Source organism: Arctopsyche grandis, chromosome 11, assembly GCF_051622035.1.
Source record: "Arctopsyche grandis isolate Sample6627 chromosome 11, ASM5162203v2, whole genome shotgun sequence".
Taxonomy (NCBI): Eukaryota; Metazoa; Arthropoda; class Insecta; order Trichoptera; family Hydropsychidae; genus Arctopsyche; species Arctopsyche grandis.
This window is the reverse complement of record NC_135365.1, coordinates 6,876,961-6,895,964: the sequence shown is the minus strand read 5'-3', so window position 1 is coordinate 6,895,964 and position 19,004 is coordinate 6,876,961. Positions and strand designations below refer to the sequence as shown.

The 19,004-nt window shown below is 34.6% G+C and overlaps 1 protein-coding gene across 1 annotated transcript in view; it reads right to left on the bottom strand.

Moving 5' to 3' along the window:
* Positions 1–18,102, bottom strand: part of Fife (regulating synaptic membrane exocytosis protein fife) — a gene marked incomplete at its 5' end in the record, with an annotated part of 64,806 nt that extends 46,704 nt beyond the window's left edge. Inside the window, 2 exons of the mRNA XM_077440485.1 lie at positions 13–124; positions 17,973–18,102. Of these exons, the coding sequence (XP_077296611.1) occupies positions 13–124; positions 17,973–18,102 (242 nt within the window). The remainder of the gene's footprint in view (positions 1–12; positions 125–17,972) is intronic.
* Between the last annotated feature and the right edge of the window lie 902 nt (positions 18,103–19,004).

Here is a 19,004-nt window from a genome sequence, read left to right as displayed (position 1 = left end):
GATGGTGAATACCTAGTGTCTTTGGAGGGGGTTGGTGTCGGGGTCGGAACTGGAGATGGTGTCGTCGCCGGGGGCTCAGCCTCCACGTCTGGTATCAGCGACGGCCGTGGTGACATCTTCGTAACTGTGAACAATCAAAATGACTCATTGTGAAAAATATTTAAACACTTAAAAAATAAAAATCCATTTAAAAATCCCTGGCAACTTGATTTTTTACGGATGCTCAATGAGCTCAAAAAGTCGAAAATATTCGTTTATCATGCATACATATGAAAAACGGTCAGTAAATAGTATATATCAGTGGCGAGCGGTAAAAGTCTCTCTCCCCGTCATACATCCTCACTTAATTTGCGCGAGCAGGGTACAACAGGAACAAGAGGGACAGGCTTTTCCTCCCGTATCCTGCGCGCGCACATTAAACAAGGCTGTATGACAAAAAGAGAGATAATTTCACTGCATGCCACTGATATATGTATAGTATATATATACATACATAGTACCGTTTACCATGCACCCTTTTTTTTTGATCTTTCGCCTTAACTCTTGGAGCTCGGGGTGTGTTGAATACGTGTGTATGCTTGACGCCGGGGAATATTTGCAACATTACCCCAAAACCGTTTGGTAAACAAAAAAGGGCATAACTTTTTATTTGGAAATAAAATGAAATTTGGAGAAGTTGAAGAATATTATCTTATCTAAATTATAAATGTATAATTTTACAAAAATATTAGCTTTTCGACAGGTGGTACAGAAACAAATGCACCATATAGGTTTTTGTGCGTAAAATATTTTGTTTATTTTTTCGAATAGGGAATCGGATTATTTTATATCCTTGCGGATGGGACAAGTATTTAGTCTATACATTTTTTTTTACTAGCTGATCTAGCTGATCAATCTTGAACTAGCTCGTTTTCTTTATAGCAGAGTATCTTTATGTTACGCGACATGTAATAATCGAGCTAGTTTTTATGGGTTTAACAAATAGTGGCACAAAACCAGTGGCACTGTATTTTTATACAATTATATTTCTTATATCTTTTTTCATCGACAATTTTCAACGATAGTAATGTGTTTTATATAATCATCATAAATCATAAATCAGTTAGATTAGGTCAGGTCAGGTCATATGTCAGGTCAGGTCATATGTCAGGTCAGATTGTTAGTATTAAATAATCTAACCATATCTGTCGCTTTGTGATGGTTCCTGCCATGGCATATATTATGATGTATTTATTTTATTTTATACATGTATACGCCCATTAATTTTATTTACAGGACATCTATGGTCAAAAATTATATATGTATAAGTATTCCAAATATTATTCAAGACCAATTACAAGCATTGATTAATAATGATAGCGACATCTATGTATGTACAAATTTGCAGCATTTTATAAAACGGCAAATTCGAGATGGTGTAAACTAGAACTTTGCGAGAAATAGGACAGGGTTGCCAATCTGTTGGAAATGCTTCAATGAAATCAGATAAATTGGAAAATTCTGATAGGATACGACGACCTTGGAGTCACATATCAAAGGTCTAGCCAGCAGCATAGCCAGAGATTGAACCCGTGACCACACAATTGAAAGCATTACACGCTAACCATTGATTGATGCTGCTGGTTAATGTATTTATGTAATATAAACATTACAAGCTGCCAGCATATGGATGCTTGTAATAATCGGTATATTCCAATTGGATAGAAAAAAGGGATGCCTATTTTATTGGAACCATCACAACAATTAAGTTAAATAAATTGGAAAACTCTTACAGGAGATCTCAATTTAATAACCTTCATGATCTTATAAGAATCGATAGACGTACATACATACATAGACGACCGGAATTTGAACCAACGACCTATATATTGGTTAAGAATTGCTTAATAGTGAGCTACGCTTGTGGCTTTATCAACCATAATCTGACGATTCAACGTCGAGGCTGAAATTATGCAATTCACGGAACGGATTCGTTTTTCAGCAACAAGTGGCGAAAACCAGACCTTTCTAAATCAACTCTAAAGCGTGATGTGCTAACTTGTCACTGTGGCAAATTTAGACGTGATCGATCAACGTCAAATTACATTACACAAAGTTCACAACTTGACTAACTACTTGTGTATATATGTAGTACATATGTACATATTATGTCACTCGTGCGAGATGAGACTACAAATAGTAAATTATTTTGTTTCCTTCGTGCGTTGACGCACAGTGGTACTAATGATGATTTACAGCTAGCGAAAAGATTAGGTGATTGGTGCTCATCGATCACTGGTTTACTTGCACTGATCACCTGATCTTACGTTCGTGCCAAAAAGGCCTCGTCGTATGAATAAGCCGTATGCAACAACCAATAAGGTCTCGTGATCTATAGACCAATGACATCTCTGTGTTGAGAGTATACGCTGTGTATAAATATTCGGAGGATTTGTTCCGTGCCATGTTATTTCCTTTTCAAGGTCTCTTTCCCCTATTGAGTTTGCTTATAGCCTTCGGAACTATCAGTTAACGCGAACTGACTCAACTGTTGATCTTGGTATACTGTTTAGGAGTGACTTCAAATTTTCGACTCATATTTCCGATATGTGCTGTAGGACTATCAAAATGCTTGGATTTGTTTTGCGCAATTCTCACTACTTCCAAGATCCAAGGGTAATGGTGTTACTTTATTGTTCGCTTGTCTGGAGCATATTGGAGTTTGAGTCTGTAATTTGGAGTCCCACTGAAATTAAATTCTCTCTCTTGATAGAAAGAGTTCAAAAAAAATTTCTTAGATGCCTTTATATGGAGAAATATAAATATTACCCCTATTTATTTCCCACTGCCTTTTTACAAGGTATGCTAGGCTTTGACTCACTATCTTCGAGAAGAATTATTGCCATTTTCAAATATTTATTTGGAGTATTAAAATGAAGAATCGACAACCCTTCGATTTTATTGGAATTTAAATTTTCGGTGCCTGAATGCGGTAGACCTTTTGCGTCATAATTTACTTATCCAACCTATTCCTGCGAAAACGTCTGCTTTCAATAACTCGTCTCTTGTAAAGGCTATCCGGTTCCTTAATGTGATTGATAGGCATTTGGACGGTGACACGACAACTCGTTCACAGATTTTCCGTAAACCGAGGATGCGCTCCAGGCATTACGTATACGGCCATCTCTTTCTCAGCCCGTCTGTTCACCAAGATCTCGTTTACTATGCCATTACGTATGCAGCCATCTCTTTCACAGACCGTCAGTTCACCGATAACAGACGGTCAGTGAAAGAGATGGCTGCATACGTAATGGCATAGTAAACGAGATCTTGGTGAACAGACGGGGTGAGAAAGAGATGGCCGTATACGTAATGCCTGGAGCGCATCTTCGGTTTACGGAAAATCTGTGAACGAGTTGTCAGGTAACCCATTTGGACCTTTTAAATTGTCATGTTGATGAGCTGGTTACGTAAGTGAAGCGACGGTTCCAAAAAACAGAGGCGTGGACTAGTGGCTAGCATATTATGCTTTCGAGCAAAGTGATCACGGGTTCGAGTCCCATTAGAGTCCCGACAAGTTCACCAATTTGATTATAAAATACTGCAACTTTTTTCCATAGATGTAACTGTGGATGTTTGTATGAATTCGCATTGTATAAAATGTTTATGTATGTATTGATTGTATTGTATCTTTATAAGTGAACTTGTCGCTTTGGAGCGATCTGTGAGGGCGAGTGTTTATGTTCTATGAAAAAAATTGCTTTTCACCTATTTTTTTCAAATACTCAAAAATAATGTAATTTATTTTATAATGGCCCGTCCAGACTAACACACTAGAGAACATGGACACGCAAGGCGATCACAGATAAACATCAACAGCTAGTAGTATATCTCAGTAGTCGATATGTTGTTAGTGACTAAGAGGTCCCGGGTTCGAGCTCTATTAAATCAGTTAATGGTGACAAATAAATTATAGGTTGCCGATTTCTAAGGAACCATTTTCACAATTAAATAAGACAATTGGAAAACTCTGATAGGAAACGATCGATCGATGGGACTCGAACTTCGAACCACTATGTTCGAAAGTACATATGCTAACCCCTAGTCCACGCTGCTATGTATCACTCACAGAGTTGAATGTTCACATCGTGTGTCTGTGTTTATCTGTGAGCATCTTGCATGTCCGTGTTCGTGGATGAGCACCGTGCGCGTCTGTGTTTGTCTTTGCTTGCACTGCGCGTCCGTGTTCTTCCGTGCGCGTCCAATCTGCACGCAGCTTTGTGGCATTTGTTACATATTTACATATTTGTCTCTAATAGTCAATAACAATCCTCAACTTTTCAACAAATCGAGCGGCAACCGTAACAAGTAATACCAGCGAATTATATTGCTCTAATCAGCTTTATACTTCGACTTGAATTAACCTTTACTCGTAAAAACGCGCATTGTATTTAGCCAAGAGAACACTATCGTTATTAATCTGACATTTTAATTTTAACGCGATAAAATCCAGGCGAAACATTTTAATGCGCTGCGATGTAAAAAGCGCTGACTTATAACAAAACGTGTACGGTTGACTTTTACGATTATTAAGGGTTGTATATGTATGCCAAGGGTGGGGGGGGGGAAGGGAAGTAATGGGACGGGGATGAAAAGCGCTCCGGAAAATACAAACAGTGGTTTTTACAACGTTATGAAAAGCGCCTAAAATATCTGCGTTTTACGACGCGGAAACCACTGTCCGACGGACCATACTCCAAAACTTTAACGATGGTACCCACTTTTGGACATGTAAATTGTTTTTTGCCGTGCTAATATAGCTCCAACAGTGTATGTCCTGTGCTGTAAAATAGTTTTAATGTCTTGTGAGGTGATCAAAGTGGTATTTTACGCGTGTTTAGTCAAAATAATTAAATGTTAAAAGTTCGGTGAACCTCGTATTGTGAGTGCTAGAGTTACCAATTATTCGACTTCATCAACTGTTCGAATATCGAATAGTAAAATTCGAAATATTCGAATGTTCGAATATATTCGGATAATTTTAAACACTAGAAAACAGTGTGAAATATTAATTCAAAATAATTAAAATGAAAGGGGTCCACATACACAAAAAAAGAAAAAATTATCACTAAAATTAAAATAAGATACATACTATGAATACTGGCAAAAAAAGGTGTAAAATAGACAGATAATGATCATTGGATAAGTAGCTATTAAAATAGACCTAAAATGTACATACATACATACACATGTATGTACATTTTAGTCAGCAGTTTGGCTTAATGGTAGTGTATATGTTTAGCACCATGCGATCACTGTTTCGATCCGCCAACAACTGCTGGTTAGATTTGAGGGTTTTGTGACTCCAAATCGATCGTTTCTCTATCAGAGTTTGCCAATTTTATCTGATCATTGTTGAACGGTCCCTCAAATTGGCCAATAAATCCTTTCCTATCAAAAAATCTTATGTATTATTTTGTATAATTTGTAAAAATCATGCACAAATCTAAGCCTATAGATGTCTCAATGGATTAATTATGTGCTTAATTAATTTTTAAAATTAATTCAATGGTCCTGCGGCCATATATATGTATGTAAAATAAAAATGTCTGGCCGTATATTTCATGTATGGTTTCAAATTATGTAATGATTGTGTATTGGAAATATATATAATTTGTTCATGTGTATAGTACACTCGTCGCATTGGAGTAATCTGTAATGACGAGTGTTCTTTGATTGTTTGTATATAAAACAAATATGTATGTAAACAGTAAAAAGGAATTTAGGGGTGCAGCCGAAAGAGTATGTATAAGATATTTTTTTTAATAAAAAGTAAAGCAAGTTTACGTTTTCATTTAATTTCTGCTGTATTAACTATTTAAATGTCAAACCCCTTTTCAGAATATAATTTATTTATTTATTTTTGTATTTTACCGTAGAGCTATTACGGGTTGTATTAAACCTGTAAATATATAATTCAAAAATTAGAAATTGTATTCAAATATTGGTGACAAACAGATGGCAGGTGGCCAATTTGGTGAGGAATCGTTTCAACAATGTAATCAGATATATTTGCTAACCCCAAAAAGAAACCATCAATTTGGAGATATAAATATCCAAGTCATACTAGCAGCACTGCAGAAATACCCCAAATAAATTACTTTCAATCGAGGTCAATTCAGGGCTAAAACCGGGGAAACCTTTCGATGGTTAGCATTAATGCAACCACCGATACAAGTGATAAGTGAATTTTAAAATGAGAATCAATATTTAAAATTAAATTTTATTTGTATTTAGATTTGAGATGTCGCGTTGATAATTTGATATGCAGTTCACATTTTAAATGATGTCACTGAGACACAAGGCTTTCTATCATGTTTGTCGGAGAGCATCTTATTTGTTCGTATTCTACAGTTAATGGATGTACATATATATGTACATACATACATATTAGGCCAGCAGTTTGGCTTAGTGGTAGCGTATATATTTAGCACCACTGAGGTCAAAAGTTCGAGTCCTCGCCACTGCTGGTTAGATTTGAGGGTTTTGTGACTCCAAATCGATCGTTTCTCTATCAGAGTTTGCCAATTTTATCTGATCATTGCTGAAACGGTTCCTGAAAATTGGTATTAGATCTAATCCTGTTGTCACAAAATCTGCCTGTGTATAATTTGTAATAATTATACACAGTAATCTGAAATCTATAGATATATCTATAGACATCTCTATAATTTCGTATTTATTATATTGTTGCGTAGGGGTGGGTGGAGGATCCAAGTAAAAGGCCAACAGTCGTATCACAGCATTTATTGATGATTAAGGAGATACACGCACTGTCACTGCTCAGTCCAGAATGACATGATATCGCCTAAGTATCGCCTTATAAGGGATAGATCTCTCAGGACATCTTCGACGTCTAATTTGTTTACCTATTGTTATGGTCACGTACAGATATGTCTTCCCACGACATTCGCTCCCGCGAAACAGGTCAATTCTGGGAAGTGCAATCATTGTTTAGCTTTCATGCATTAAAACCACTTACACCGGTCTCACGGTCTCTCAGGACGCTACCCGGCCTAATCCGATCGCAATTACTCGGCGGCTCTTTTTAGTATACGTAACATTATGTATAAAAATTGTGTACAAAAAAAATCTAAAAATAATCCATAGATGTCTCTATGATTATTATTTCTGATTAATTGTTATATTCTATATATTCTGATTGTATATGTATGTATGTATTACTGTATTTCTGATTTCTGATTGTTTATGTATTCTGTATTTCGTTAACGTACACCCGTCGCATTGGAGCAAATCTTTAATGGCGAGTGTATATTGATTTGTAACAATAAAATAAAATATAAATAAAATATATGTACATATGTTCGTCGATGTGCGTTTTGTGTCTCCATGCGCGCTTTGCGTTTGGTGTTTGCCTTCGCGGTTTGTGTGTCTGTGCGCACTGTGTGTACTACTGTGACATTTAAATTCTGATAAAGACCCCACTGCACAATTTTGGGAATAACCACGAATATTGATTCGAAGCATATACACACTAAATAAATAAATGGCTCATTAATTTTAAGAACCGAAAATGGTCCTGCATACATACATATATACCACGTAACTGATAAGTATTGAATCTCTCCATTATATCACCCCGCCTAGTAATTCGATTGGACAAAAGTCGACAAGAAAAAGCCTGTAGTCGTTAATTAATTTTCCGTGGAAAGCGAAAGTACACGGTCCGTTTGATTTGTGCGTATTGAATTGAAGGCTTTAATTGGCTGCATAAACAGGCTTCTCTTCGTCGGTTCTTTGAACTTTTTTAATTGTTCTTTATTACGCTTCGTCGTCACCGAGCTGCCTTTGATTCGGTAGCTTGTGGACAATGGAAACAGTTTTTCCTCCAACAACCGCCCACTAACCCACCACCCACCCACCCACTCGCCCACTGACTCCCCTCCCCACCGGGAGACTGAGAGCGTGGAGGTTCAAGGCAGAGTTGGGTGCCTTTTGCAATTAAACTCGATTCAAACTAGTTTTACGAAATGAGATCATGCTTCTAAAGCGTCTCCTTGTTAGAGAAAAGCCAGACGAATGTAGGCTTTTATTTTAAATATTATTTTTTTCGTCCTTCCTCAGGAAGAGTGACTGAATTTGAACGTTAGCACGAAGCTTGACGATGATTAATGAATTTTTTGATACGATAATTACAGTATTTAAAATAGCTTCAAGGTCCCTGTACTGCTGTATCACCAAATGCTATATATGTACAGTGCTTTTAGAATATAAGCAATACCAAGAAGTTACCAAAATGGTACCCACAATATTATCTTCTCGTTAATTCGTTTCGTTCTCCAGCTACTGCGTGGTAATACGTCATGCCCGTTGTTGCTGGAACAATTGGGACTTTATGTACCTAATAATTATTTGCGTGGTAGATATCATAATTTAATGGTTGTACCTTCTGCTCGCACAGTTCTTTTTCGAATGGCTCCTATACCTAGAGCTATTCGACTTATCAATGAAATCGTTGCTGCCGTCCCTGAATGTGATATTTTTTGTGATATGTTATTTTAACACATTTATCTGTTAACCTGCTCTCATCATTACTTTCTTAATTTGAATGTGATGTATGAGTGGAATCTTAATCTACTCTCTTCCATTTGGGACTCGCTGTGATTTTATTTTTATTCATATTTTGTTTGATTATTTTACTTTTTCTTTTTCCTTTGTACATTTTTATGTACTATTTAATTGTATTATTATTTTCCTTTTGTTACTTTTTTATTATTATTTTATTTTACCATGTTTTCTGCTTTCTAATTTATCTGTTTTTTAATTTTACTTATTTGTATCTTTGTTCAATGTAGGCCATTGTGGCGCATTAGGTTCTTCCTGTAATGCCACAATGGTCCAAAACTATTAATAAATAAATAAATAATAATATTCGAATGTAGGCCATTGTGGTGGTTAGGTTCTTCCTTTTATTGTCTAAAACTATAAATAAATAATAAGAAGTAAGATTGAATGAGACTAAAGATTCTATAGTTGAATGTGGCCGCGGAACTGTGTTGGAGAGGCTTTCATCCAAAAGTACACGTGAGAATGGCAACAACGCATTGAACTACTCTCGCCAATTGGCGAAAGTGCCCAGGTGTTGTTTGGCGAAAATATTCGTATATAATACATTGCATTTTATTTTATTCTATCAATCATGCACACTCGTCTTAACAGATTGCTCAAATGTGACAATTGTGCTATACAGACTAAGAATTATTAATTATTTATATATACATAATGAATAATTATATACATATTTGCATTAAACACGACATTTAGCTCAAATTTTCGCGAGAGATATGACAGGGATGGCAATTTGTTGGAACCGTTTCAATGAAATGAAATAAATTGGCAAACTCTGATAAGAAACAATCGACCATATCTAAGGTCTGGCCAGCAGCACACACGTGACACAGGGATAGAACCCGTGACTACACACTTGAGAGCATTGTGTATGTAGATTGAGGCTATGTAGGTCTCTAATGTTAATTTATTCTGATATACTATGTACGTTAAATACTTCGTAGCCGTGCGCCCACCGGTGGGCACTTCAGCTAGGTTCGAAGTCGTCATGCGCCCGCCCGTGGACACTGGGTCACCTGGGACACCTTAAATTAAGACAAATTGATTTTAGTCTATTAGAAGCGATATATACAAACAGTTTAATATTAATTTTAATAATTTAATGGAGATGCATTAAGCAGGTTTTTACCTGCGTCCTAATTATTCCATTGTTCAAAATCACACTTTGAATGCTCACGCTTGTCGTTGCTTTTAGAATAGACCGCGCGTGTACGCATTGTTTCGAATAAAGACTGGGCCATATTTGAATATTATCCTTATATTTTATAAATTTATTTAAAAAATGAATTGCTGCACTAAAAAAATTAAGATTTATTATTACAATATCTGCATATATCCAAATACAAGTATGACATGTGTTTACACAGGTGTGATGTCATTAGTGAGGTTTGCGAACATGACGTTAGTAGATGACGCGCGAACTCATATGCTTGATATTAATATTATTTTATTTTATTTTGTTAGGAAGATTTATAGTTTTATTAATTACAAAATTTATAGCAAAAAAATTATTATTAGAAGTATAAAATAATTATTATACTACGAATAGTGTCAATTGATGTATTGTGAACTCGACATGTCCACTTTCAGCTTTAACCCATTTGAACCCAGAGCTCGCGTGAAAACACATGTCCCATGTGCCCAGGACTATTTTTTCGTTTATTTTCCAAAATCTTTGAGTTATTTCATGGGAAATATTTTTTATAGGATAGGGATGGATAATTAATTGATTTTTCAACTTTTTAAATTTTTTTCAAGGTGGTGTCGTGAACGACCTTTGGGGCTAATGAAACATGTTTTTTAAAATAAAACAAAAATCACAATGGAGTCACATAATCAGTTATAATACTTTCTCACTGGTTATTTGTAATTTTATTGTTAAGAAATTTATAAAATTAATTTTAAAAATAACAAACACGCATCTCTTCGATAAAATGATATTTTCAAATCGCATAACATAACACACGTAGGTACATATATTGTGACATATACACATCGTCAACAAAAAAAAGGGTGCACCCTTTTAAAAGAAGAAATGTCATAAACGAGATTTTGGGTTCAAAAGTCGTAAAAACAAAATACATGAAGACAAAATAATTAATTATTATGATACGGTACAAAACATTTGTCATGCAATGGAATTTCACAGTTATCACAAGCGGAAAACGTTTTATTTTTACAGTGTTCACAATTTCTCCTTTTCTGTTTGACCAATATCAAATGTCTTCCAACTTCCTTTTGATTTTGATTAACTTTGCCGGGTCTGAATGGGACCAATTGTTTTCGTTTTTGACCATAACACTTGCACAACGTCTCTGTTACCTGTCTGATAAATCCTAATTTATCAAATTTACAACCAAAACTTTTGCTTAGAATCCAAGCGTTATTCACAGCTACATCGATGTTCCAAAACAGAATAGGCATGTACCATTTTTTCCCTCTAATACTTATGTTATAGTTAGAAATATGGTTATCCATTTGATCAACCCCACCCATATATTTATTATACATATTTATACTAAATGGTTGATTGATTTCCACCCTACTTTTTTCTTTAACCGAATATTAGTTTCCAGGGGTGGTAATATGTATGTATGTGGAATCCGGAAGTTGAGACTCGTCCCAATTATCAATTTCTTCCCGTATCTCTGCAGTAGTAAAATTGCATTCTCTGGAAAAAAATATGTGTCATTATCCCAAGGAGTCATATACGACTCCGTCGACTTTTGATTTTTTTTTTCAGGAATATGAGATATATAAACGCAATTTCTCTTATGCATATTATACAATAAGTCCTACTGTATTAGAAACATAAAGATAAATAAAAAATATGTAAAAATAAAAAACTTACGTATGTTTTCTCTTCGACATATCTGCAAGTCGAAAAGCGCTCGATGTTATTCCCTCAAAACTCCAAAAGGAACTGATTTAATTTCGTGTGACTTTCTTAAAATTCATCACCAACATCTAACCAAGCGTAACGAAAGGTTTTACGGCCGGCCTGAGTGATCCCTTTATTTTACGACGCAAAATTGTAAAATGCCGTGAATGACCGCGCTGGCATACATCGAGTAAGTTCATAACTGACCGCGTGGGTTCAAATGGGTTAACTAGACGTATGTATTTCAAACACGCGATCAAATAACAGTCTGTTTTTCCAGTTTTTCCATTAAAGAAAAACATTTCGCATTTTTCAATGTTTAATCAGTGATTCTGAGCAATACGGCGCGAGTAATTATTGAATTGAATTGAATTCTAAATTAACACGATTCAATAACTGGCCGAGAGCGAGCAACAGATGCCGCAGCCGGAAAATTGCAGCAATTAGTTTTTATTGAATTTTCCGGGGTCAGGTTTCACCAGACGAGCTTAAAAGCTGCCATTATCCGGTGCGGAAGTACTCACCCTCCCACCCACCCACCCACCCACAATTGAGTCCTCTCGGAGTTTGTATCAAAAGTTACTGTCGTTGAAATCGCCTCGAATGCAGCTTTCGATACTCTACGGTCCTTGCAGTCTAAAACTTTCATGTCGTAATTGACAATTTATGCGAACTTTTAATGGGAAATTTGATGAATTTAATAGGATGTGTTTCAGCTGTTCGTATTTTCATATCTTTGTCAGCGTACAATGAAAATTAATCGACTGGCAAGCTTTGGAAATTGAGTCTTGAATGTATATTCACAAACTTCAATGCACATACATATCAACACTTGCTGCACTGTGATGAATAGCGAGTGACTAGGACTTTATTTCATTTCATTTCTCCAAATATACAGAATTCAAAGTCTTCATATTTTATGTACTCATCATAAAAACCTCTATAATTCAAATTATGTCATTACGAAATAAAAACATTGATCAATTTCAACAGAAATAATTGTTTTTGCGAGATTTATCTTGTACACGTGCTTCACAGATGAGAGAGAGAGAGAGGTCATTGAGTACGCTGCACTCAGCGGTCAGTATGTGAATGATATCCACCTGTTTTTGCCGTTATTTTATTAATTTCTTTCACTTATTTTACAATATTTGACGCTTAATACAGGATAAAACGATTTTTATATCTAATTACAAATAATTAACCGTGCAGAATTTGCATTATTTTAACTTAAACTTTTTAATCCCAAGCTATGCCTTTTGTGATGTCATTTCCACGATGTATAATTTATAAAGAAAATTAATGAAAACAAAAATGAATGAATTAAAAAAAAATGTTATCGAAATAGAAATTTTTGAATATAAATTTTGAAAGCTTTTGAAGTAATACTGAATATTATTTGTTAATACTTCATAAGTACGCAATAGGACAAAACTCTAAAAATATACTTTGTTTGTTCATCCTGAAATCCACTGGCGCGCTGTTTCCTTGCTTTATTTTATTTTATTATATACATATGTATATACCAGAAAGGCCTAACACGTAAACCCCAATTTGCCTTTCTGGCCAATTACAAACAATGCAGCATTTTTATTACACAAGTCGCTGAATTACGAGACACTAAAAACTCGAAATTAACCAGACATCTATGAATTTTAACTTGTACATAAATTTTATTGTCCATTAATCATACTTAAATAGTGGTGACATAGTAGGTTTTTAGCCAATTTAATCTAGGAGCCGTTTCAAATATGAAATCTGAAAAATTGGCAAACTCTGATAGGAAACAATCGACCTGGAGTCACAAATATCCAAGTCAGACCAGCAGCATATGTTTGGAATTAGTCACGGGATTGAACCCGGCGCCTTTTGGTGCCCGATATCTGGCCATCTCCAGATGTTCAATATGTGGTAATGACATCGTAGTAAATAAAAATATAGCATAAACATATGTTCGAAAACAGGGGCTGATAAATCAGCCCCGTAGGATTAAAAGGGTTAAAACACACATTTCAACTGGACGCTTGGAGTCATGCGCATGCGCAGTTAGTTGACAGTTTCCTGAAGCAGAAACTGTCAATTTATAATTTTTTAAATGGTGCCAACTTTGTATCGCATGATCGAATACGTGCACCTGGTCACTAGCATGGCAACAATCCACAAATTGAATGTAATGGATAATAATTCACCAATGACATAAAATCTACATTACACGTGTACGCTGTAAGTCAAGCGTACCCATTATACGAGTAGGATTACCACTTTACATCAATAATGCAACGTACGTGCGCTGAAACTGCATTCAGACTAATGCGCGTCGCGTCATTGACACATTTATGGCCGTACTTGAGAAAAGCTTAAGTGCTGGATCGCATGCTGTATAACATAATAAAATGGGATATTCGCGATCAGGGCTTGTAAATTGAACATGGAGTGAATTTGTCCGTTCTTTCCATTATTTTACTCGTTACATGTTCTCAAGCCTCGTCATAAAATTAAATGAAAAATAGACGGGCGTGTTATAAGGACCGTTAGCAATCATAAGTTTTCTTAAAAAGTCCAGTTTACGCTATATTGGACTCAATGGAATATGATTGTCGGCTTATCGAATGATTCCCACCTGCAACATGGCATTGAAAACAATATTTGACGATCATACTACATATATATATATATATATATATATATATATATATATATATATATATATATATATATATATATATATAGTCAAAGTACATACCTTAGCATATGTATATAATCGGTCTCCGTGACGAGACAGAATGTTAAATGACAGAAAACGCAAATATCGGAAGGCAAAGATCGAAAATCGAAAGATCTTAAGTCGAAAGATCAAAAAAAAAAAAATGGTGCATGGTAAACGGTACATACTTACGTACATACTCACTTAATTTGCGCGAGCAGGATACAACAGGAACAAGAGGAACAGGCTTTTCCTCCCGTATTAATGTGCGCGTGCAGAATACGGGAGGAAAAGCATGTTCCTCTTGTTCCTGTTGTATCCTGCTCGCGCAAATTAAGTGAGTATGTACCGTTTACCATGCACCATTTTCGATCTTTGCCTTCCGATATTTGTATTTTCTGTAATTTAACATTCTGTCTCGTCACGTAGACCCGTATATAATACTATACATTATAATACTATGATTACTAACCAAATTAAATAAAATTTTAAAATAGAAAATGATCAGTAGATCAGTAGTTATTAAAATAGATATAAGATGTATTGTGAACATAATTTCGTAATAATAAAAAGCATTTAAAAATCAAAAAATACCTTAGCATCCATAAATCTACTACAGAATGCCAGATTATGATAAATCGGACTCAATAAAATATGATTGTCAATTAGCAGTATAATTTTCACCAGAAATTTGGTATTGAAAACAATATTTGCCAATCTTATGGTAGTAAAGTATCTTAAGCACCCCCATGTATTCCTAAGAGGCCCAATTTACGTTAAACCAGTTTCAATACAATATGATTGTTGTTTATATTATATATTAAGTAAAAACTGACTTTAGCTTGACATTTCGATTAAATTGGACCTTTATTAAATCATACGTCAAAGCGAATTAATTATTGAGAAACTTATCATGCAATTGCCATTTGTAATTAGGCCTTAAAAACCATATTAGCCAATCACATTGTAGTCAAAAGTACTTTTAGCACTCATGAGTTTTCTTGAAGTCTAGTTTACTCTATATCGAACTCGAAACAATATGATTTTCAATTTTACCGTATGATTTCCACCTGTAATAAAGCCTTGAAAAGTGTTCGACAATAATATGGTAATCAAAATAGTATCTTATGCGTTTATAATCTTTTTTAAAAATTCCTGCTTACACTATATCATATAATATGATTGCTGATTTACCGTATGACTGCCACAAAAAAATTGAAAACAATAGTTGAAAATCATATGGTAGTCAAAAATACCTTCAGCACTATCATGTCTTCTTAAGAGGCCCAGTTTAGGTCAAACCAGATTCAATACAAAATGATTATCGATTATATCGTAAGCAACAATGATCACGGTCTGACGTCGTTTTGATCAAATTGGAATCTACACTAAATCATACGTTAAATTAAATCAAATTTATCGCGTAATTACCATTTGTAATTAGGCCTTGAAAACAATATTAGCCAATCAGACTGTAGTCAAAGGTGCTTTTAGGACTCAAAAGTCTTCTTGAACTCTAATTTACCATATATCGAACTTAATGCAATATGATTGTCGATTTACAGTATAACTTCCACTTAAAATTAGACATTGCAAATAATATTTGCCAATCATATGTTAGTCAAAAATACCTTTAGCACTTTTATATCTTCTTAAGATTTAATACAATATGATTGTCGATTATATATGTATGTAGTAAGCAAAAATGACCATAGTCTGACTGTAGTTTTAATCATATTGGACTCTCCAGTAAATCATATGTTAAATTTAGTTCGATTTGCCATATGATTGCCACCGTAACTACGACTGTCTTGAATAAGACTTCAAACTTGTTGTAATTAACACCTTATTTTTTTCAAGTCTTTGGGAATATCTTAGACTTTAGCATACATATGTATATATTTCTTAAACATTAGAACGAGATAGTGTCAGAAAAATTGGTCGGATCAACACTTTGCTCGGTACAAGGCCTCAAAACTGAGAGAGTGAGACTTAGATCATTATACAAGGCCTTAATAAGGCAAGCAGCCTCACGTCTAAGCTTACCCGTAAGTCCTACCCATTACAAGCCCAGCTTGAGTCTAATTTATACTTGTTTTTCACGCGCTTGAGTGACGCGTTTACGTCTGAGCTCCTTTTTAAAAAGGTAATTTGTTTACGTTAAATAAATTATTTCACGTGATGTGCGTAGTATTAAAAAAATAAATAAAAAAACGCTATTAATGTTTGACGTGCGGTGAGCTAAGAGGCTTAAGTGCGCGCTGTATGAGGGAGAGAACGAGAGGGTGGTTTTAAATATTGCGAGAGGCTTTTTGCATATTTTTGGGTCAAGAGTACCCTCGTCGTTCGTCCTGGCGCTGCCGAGGATGGATGAAGGGAGATTTTCTGAAATTTAAAACTTCAGCTCGAAAAATTCTACTCGTTCCAAATCTCTATCCCGCTGAAGAGTGCTTTGCGCTCTTTTTTCATTCGCGTTAAACGCACGAAATTACTTTTAATATCCTAAAATAATGAATATTGTATAATAAGTCTTTTCTTATAAGTATAATTGTTTTAAATTATGCAAAAAATATAATTTTACACGTACAATGTTCTATTGTATGTACGAAATGCTATCGGTTGAGATGTAGTGTAAGAGCATGTACGTTTTTCCCAAGTGTCTTAATAAAGCGGACTAACTACACTTTAACAAGGTTTATTTTAGGTTTACTACGCTAATCGGCTACAAAAATACATAATGAATGATAAAAATATTTTTATATAAAATGAGATGGTCGATGCTGTGTATTCATTCGTTCTATGGCCAAGACGCGCGATTTTAGCGGCAATTTTTTGACGTTTCTCTTTCCGGTCTCACCTATCTGTGCTTCGGACTGGGAGCGTCTATTTCGAACTGCGATATTTTACGATCTTTATATTATAAATAATAGTTATATATTATACATAAATATTAATATATATTTTGTATCAAACACATACAAAGATGAAGAATAAATATAAAGAATCGATTTATTCAAATCACCCAAAAAATTGTTTCAAATAAATGCGTGGTATTAAATCGAAAAATCTGAAGTAAAATATGAAGTAAAATGCAAAATTGAATGTGACACGTGAGGCTAATTTTATTTTATTTAAGTAAATCTGCATTATCGATAGTAGAAAAGTCAAGCTAATGATTCGGCGTGCGGTGTAGTTGGTGCAAAAACGGTTGAATATTGCACTATTTAATTACATTTGTTTTTATTAAAGTGATTCAACGTCATTCGATATGGTTCGGTGATTACTGGTCACAAAGTACTCGTCACAAAATCACTAAAATCTCTATAACGGAACATCTGGCAGCCGAAAAGTCCATCATACTAACGAAAACCATCATACTAACGAGAACTTGAGTGCCAAATATTGTGTATTCACAATTTTCATTGGAAAAATTATCTTTGTGACCACCACAATGTGACGAATAGTCCGATTACCCATTCGATATATGTATGTACATTTCTTAGTTTCACTTGTTTGTTAGATGGGTTTCAACATTTTGTGAGTGGATTTTGAACTATTTCACTCTTTCAATTACTCTGACAAGACGCCAGAGGATTTTAATCATAAAAAATATTAAAATCAGAATTCTCTGTCATTTCGACGTGATGAAAGCTGGCTATTCATTGGCCACATTTATGCCACCCCCATGCAACCGCACAAAAGTTTTCATACAATACCATTTAATAATGAAGCTGTTGATGATTAATTTGAATCATTTACCTCTGTCTTGAGCTGTGAGTAGGGACGACGACAGGGTTTGACGAATTTTCCCGAAGGTGCCAGCAGATAGGGTGTCTGCTGTAGTTGTTGGTGCACCTTCCTCCGTCGCCACCATCTGGAATAAATAAATAATTAATAATAAACAACATATAGTGCATATTTATATTTAAAAAAACAGCTGGAATGTGACAAAAGTCGATTCTAAAAAAAAATACTAATTAAGTTTAAGGTTCAAATTTAATGCTGATGCCATACCATTGAACAATGAATTGTATGAATTTTGCACGCGATGCACTAGAGTGGATGGCTATCAACTTAATTGAATCATTACCCTTTTTTGTAGTTATTTTTTATTCATTTCAATAAATTGTATGTCTCCTTATTGAGATGGTGGTAGATAAGATCGCTTGCGTTTTTGATTAATTGATTAAATTTATTCATTTAAATGTATTTAATAAATATATAATTAATTTAAAAAATTTAGAAGACAACCGGTCTTTTTAATTTTTTTAATAGCGTCACTCTTAGTTCAGTTATATTTCTGCAACAATTTTTCTCCAAAAATTTGTGATCTGATTTTGAACCACTCGCACTCTTCAGGTCACTTTGATATTTTAACGATATTATATATATATAAAGACGGTAATCTGTGTGTGTGTGTGTGTGTCCTAACTCTCGCCGAACATACTGAATGAATCGATAAAAATTGATAAATTCATTTTTCGACGAGTCGACTTTGTCGCGACTCGAACCGATCACCCCAAATAGCCTGAATATAGGTCTAAATTGAGCTAATGGTCACGAACATCACGCCAAATCCAATTCTTCATTTCGCCTTTTTTTTTTAAACATTAATTGAAATATTCCTTCTCGCCATATAAAATACGTAATTTTAATAATTTCATTTAGCGAGGTTTTGAACCATTTTTTTATATATTTATTTTTAATTAAATTTAAATTATTTATATTTTGACGATATTCGAGAAAAAAATTGATTTCATTCATCGCGGGCGCCGGGAATCGAACCTCGGA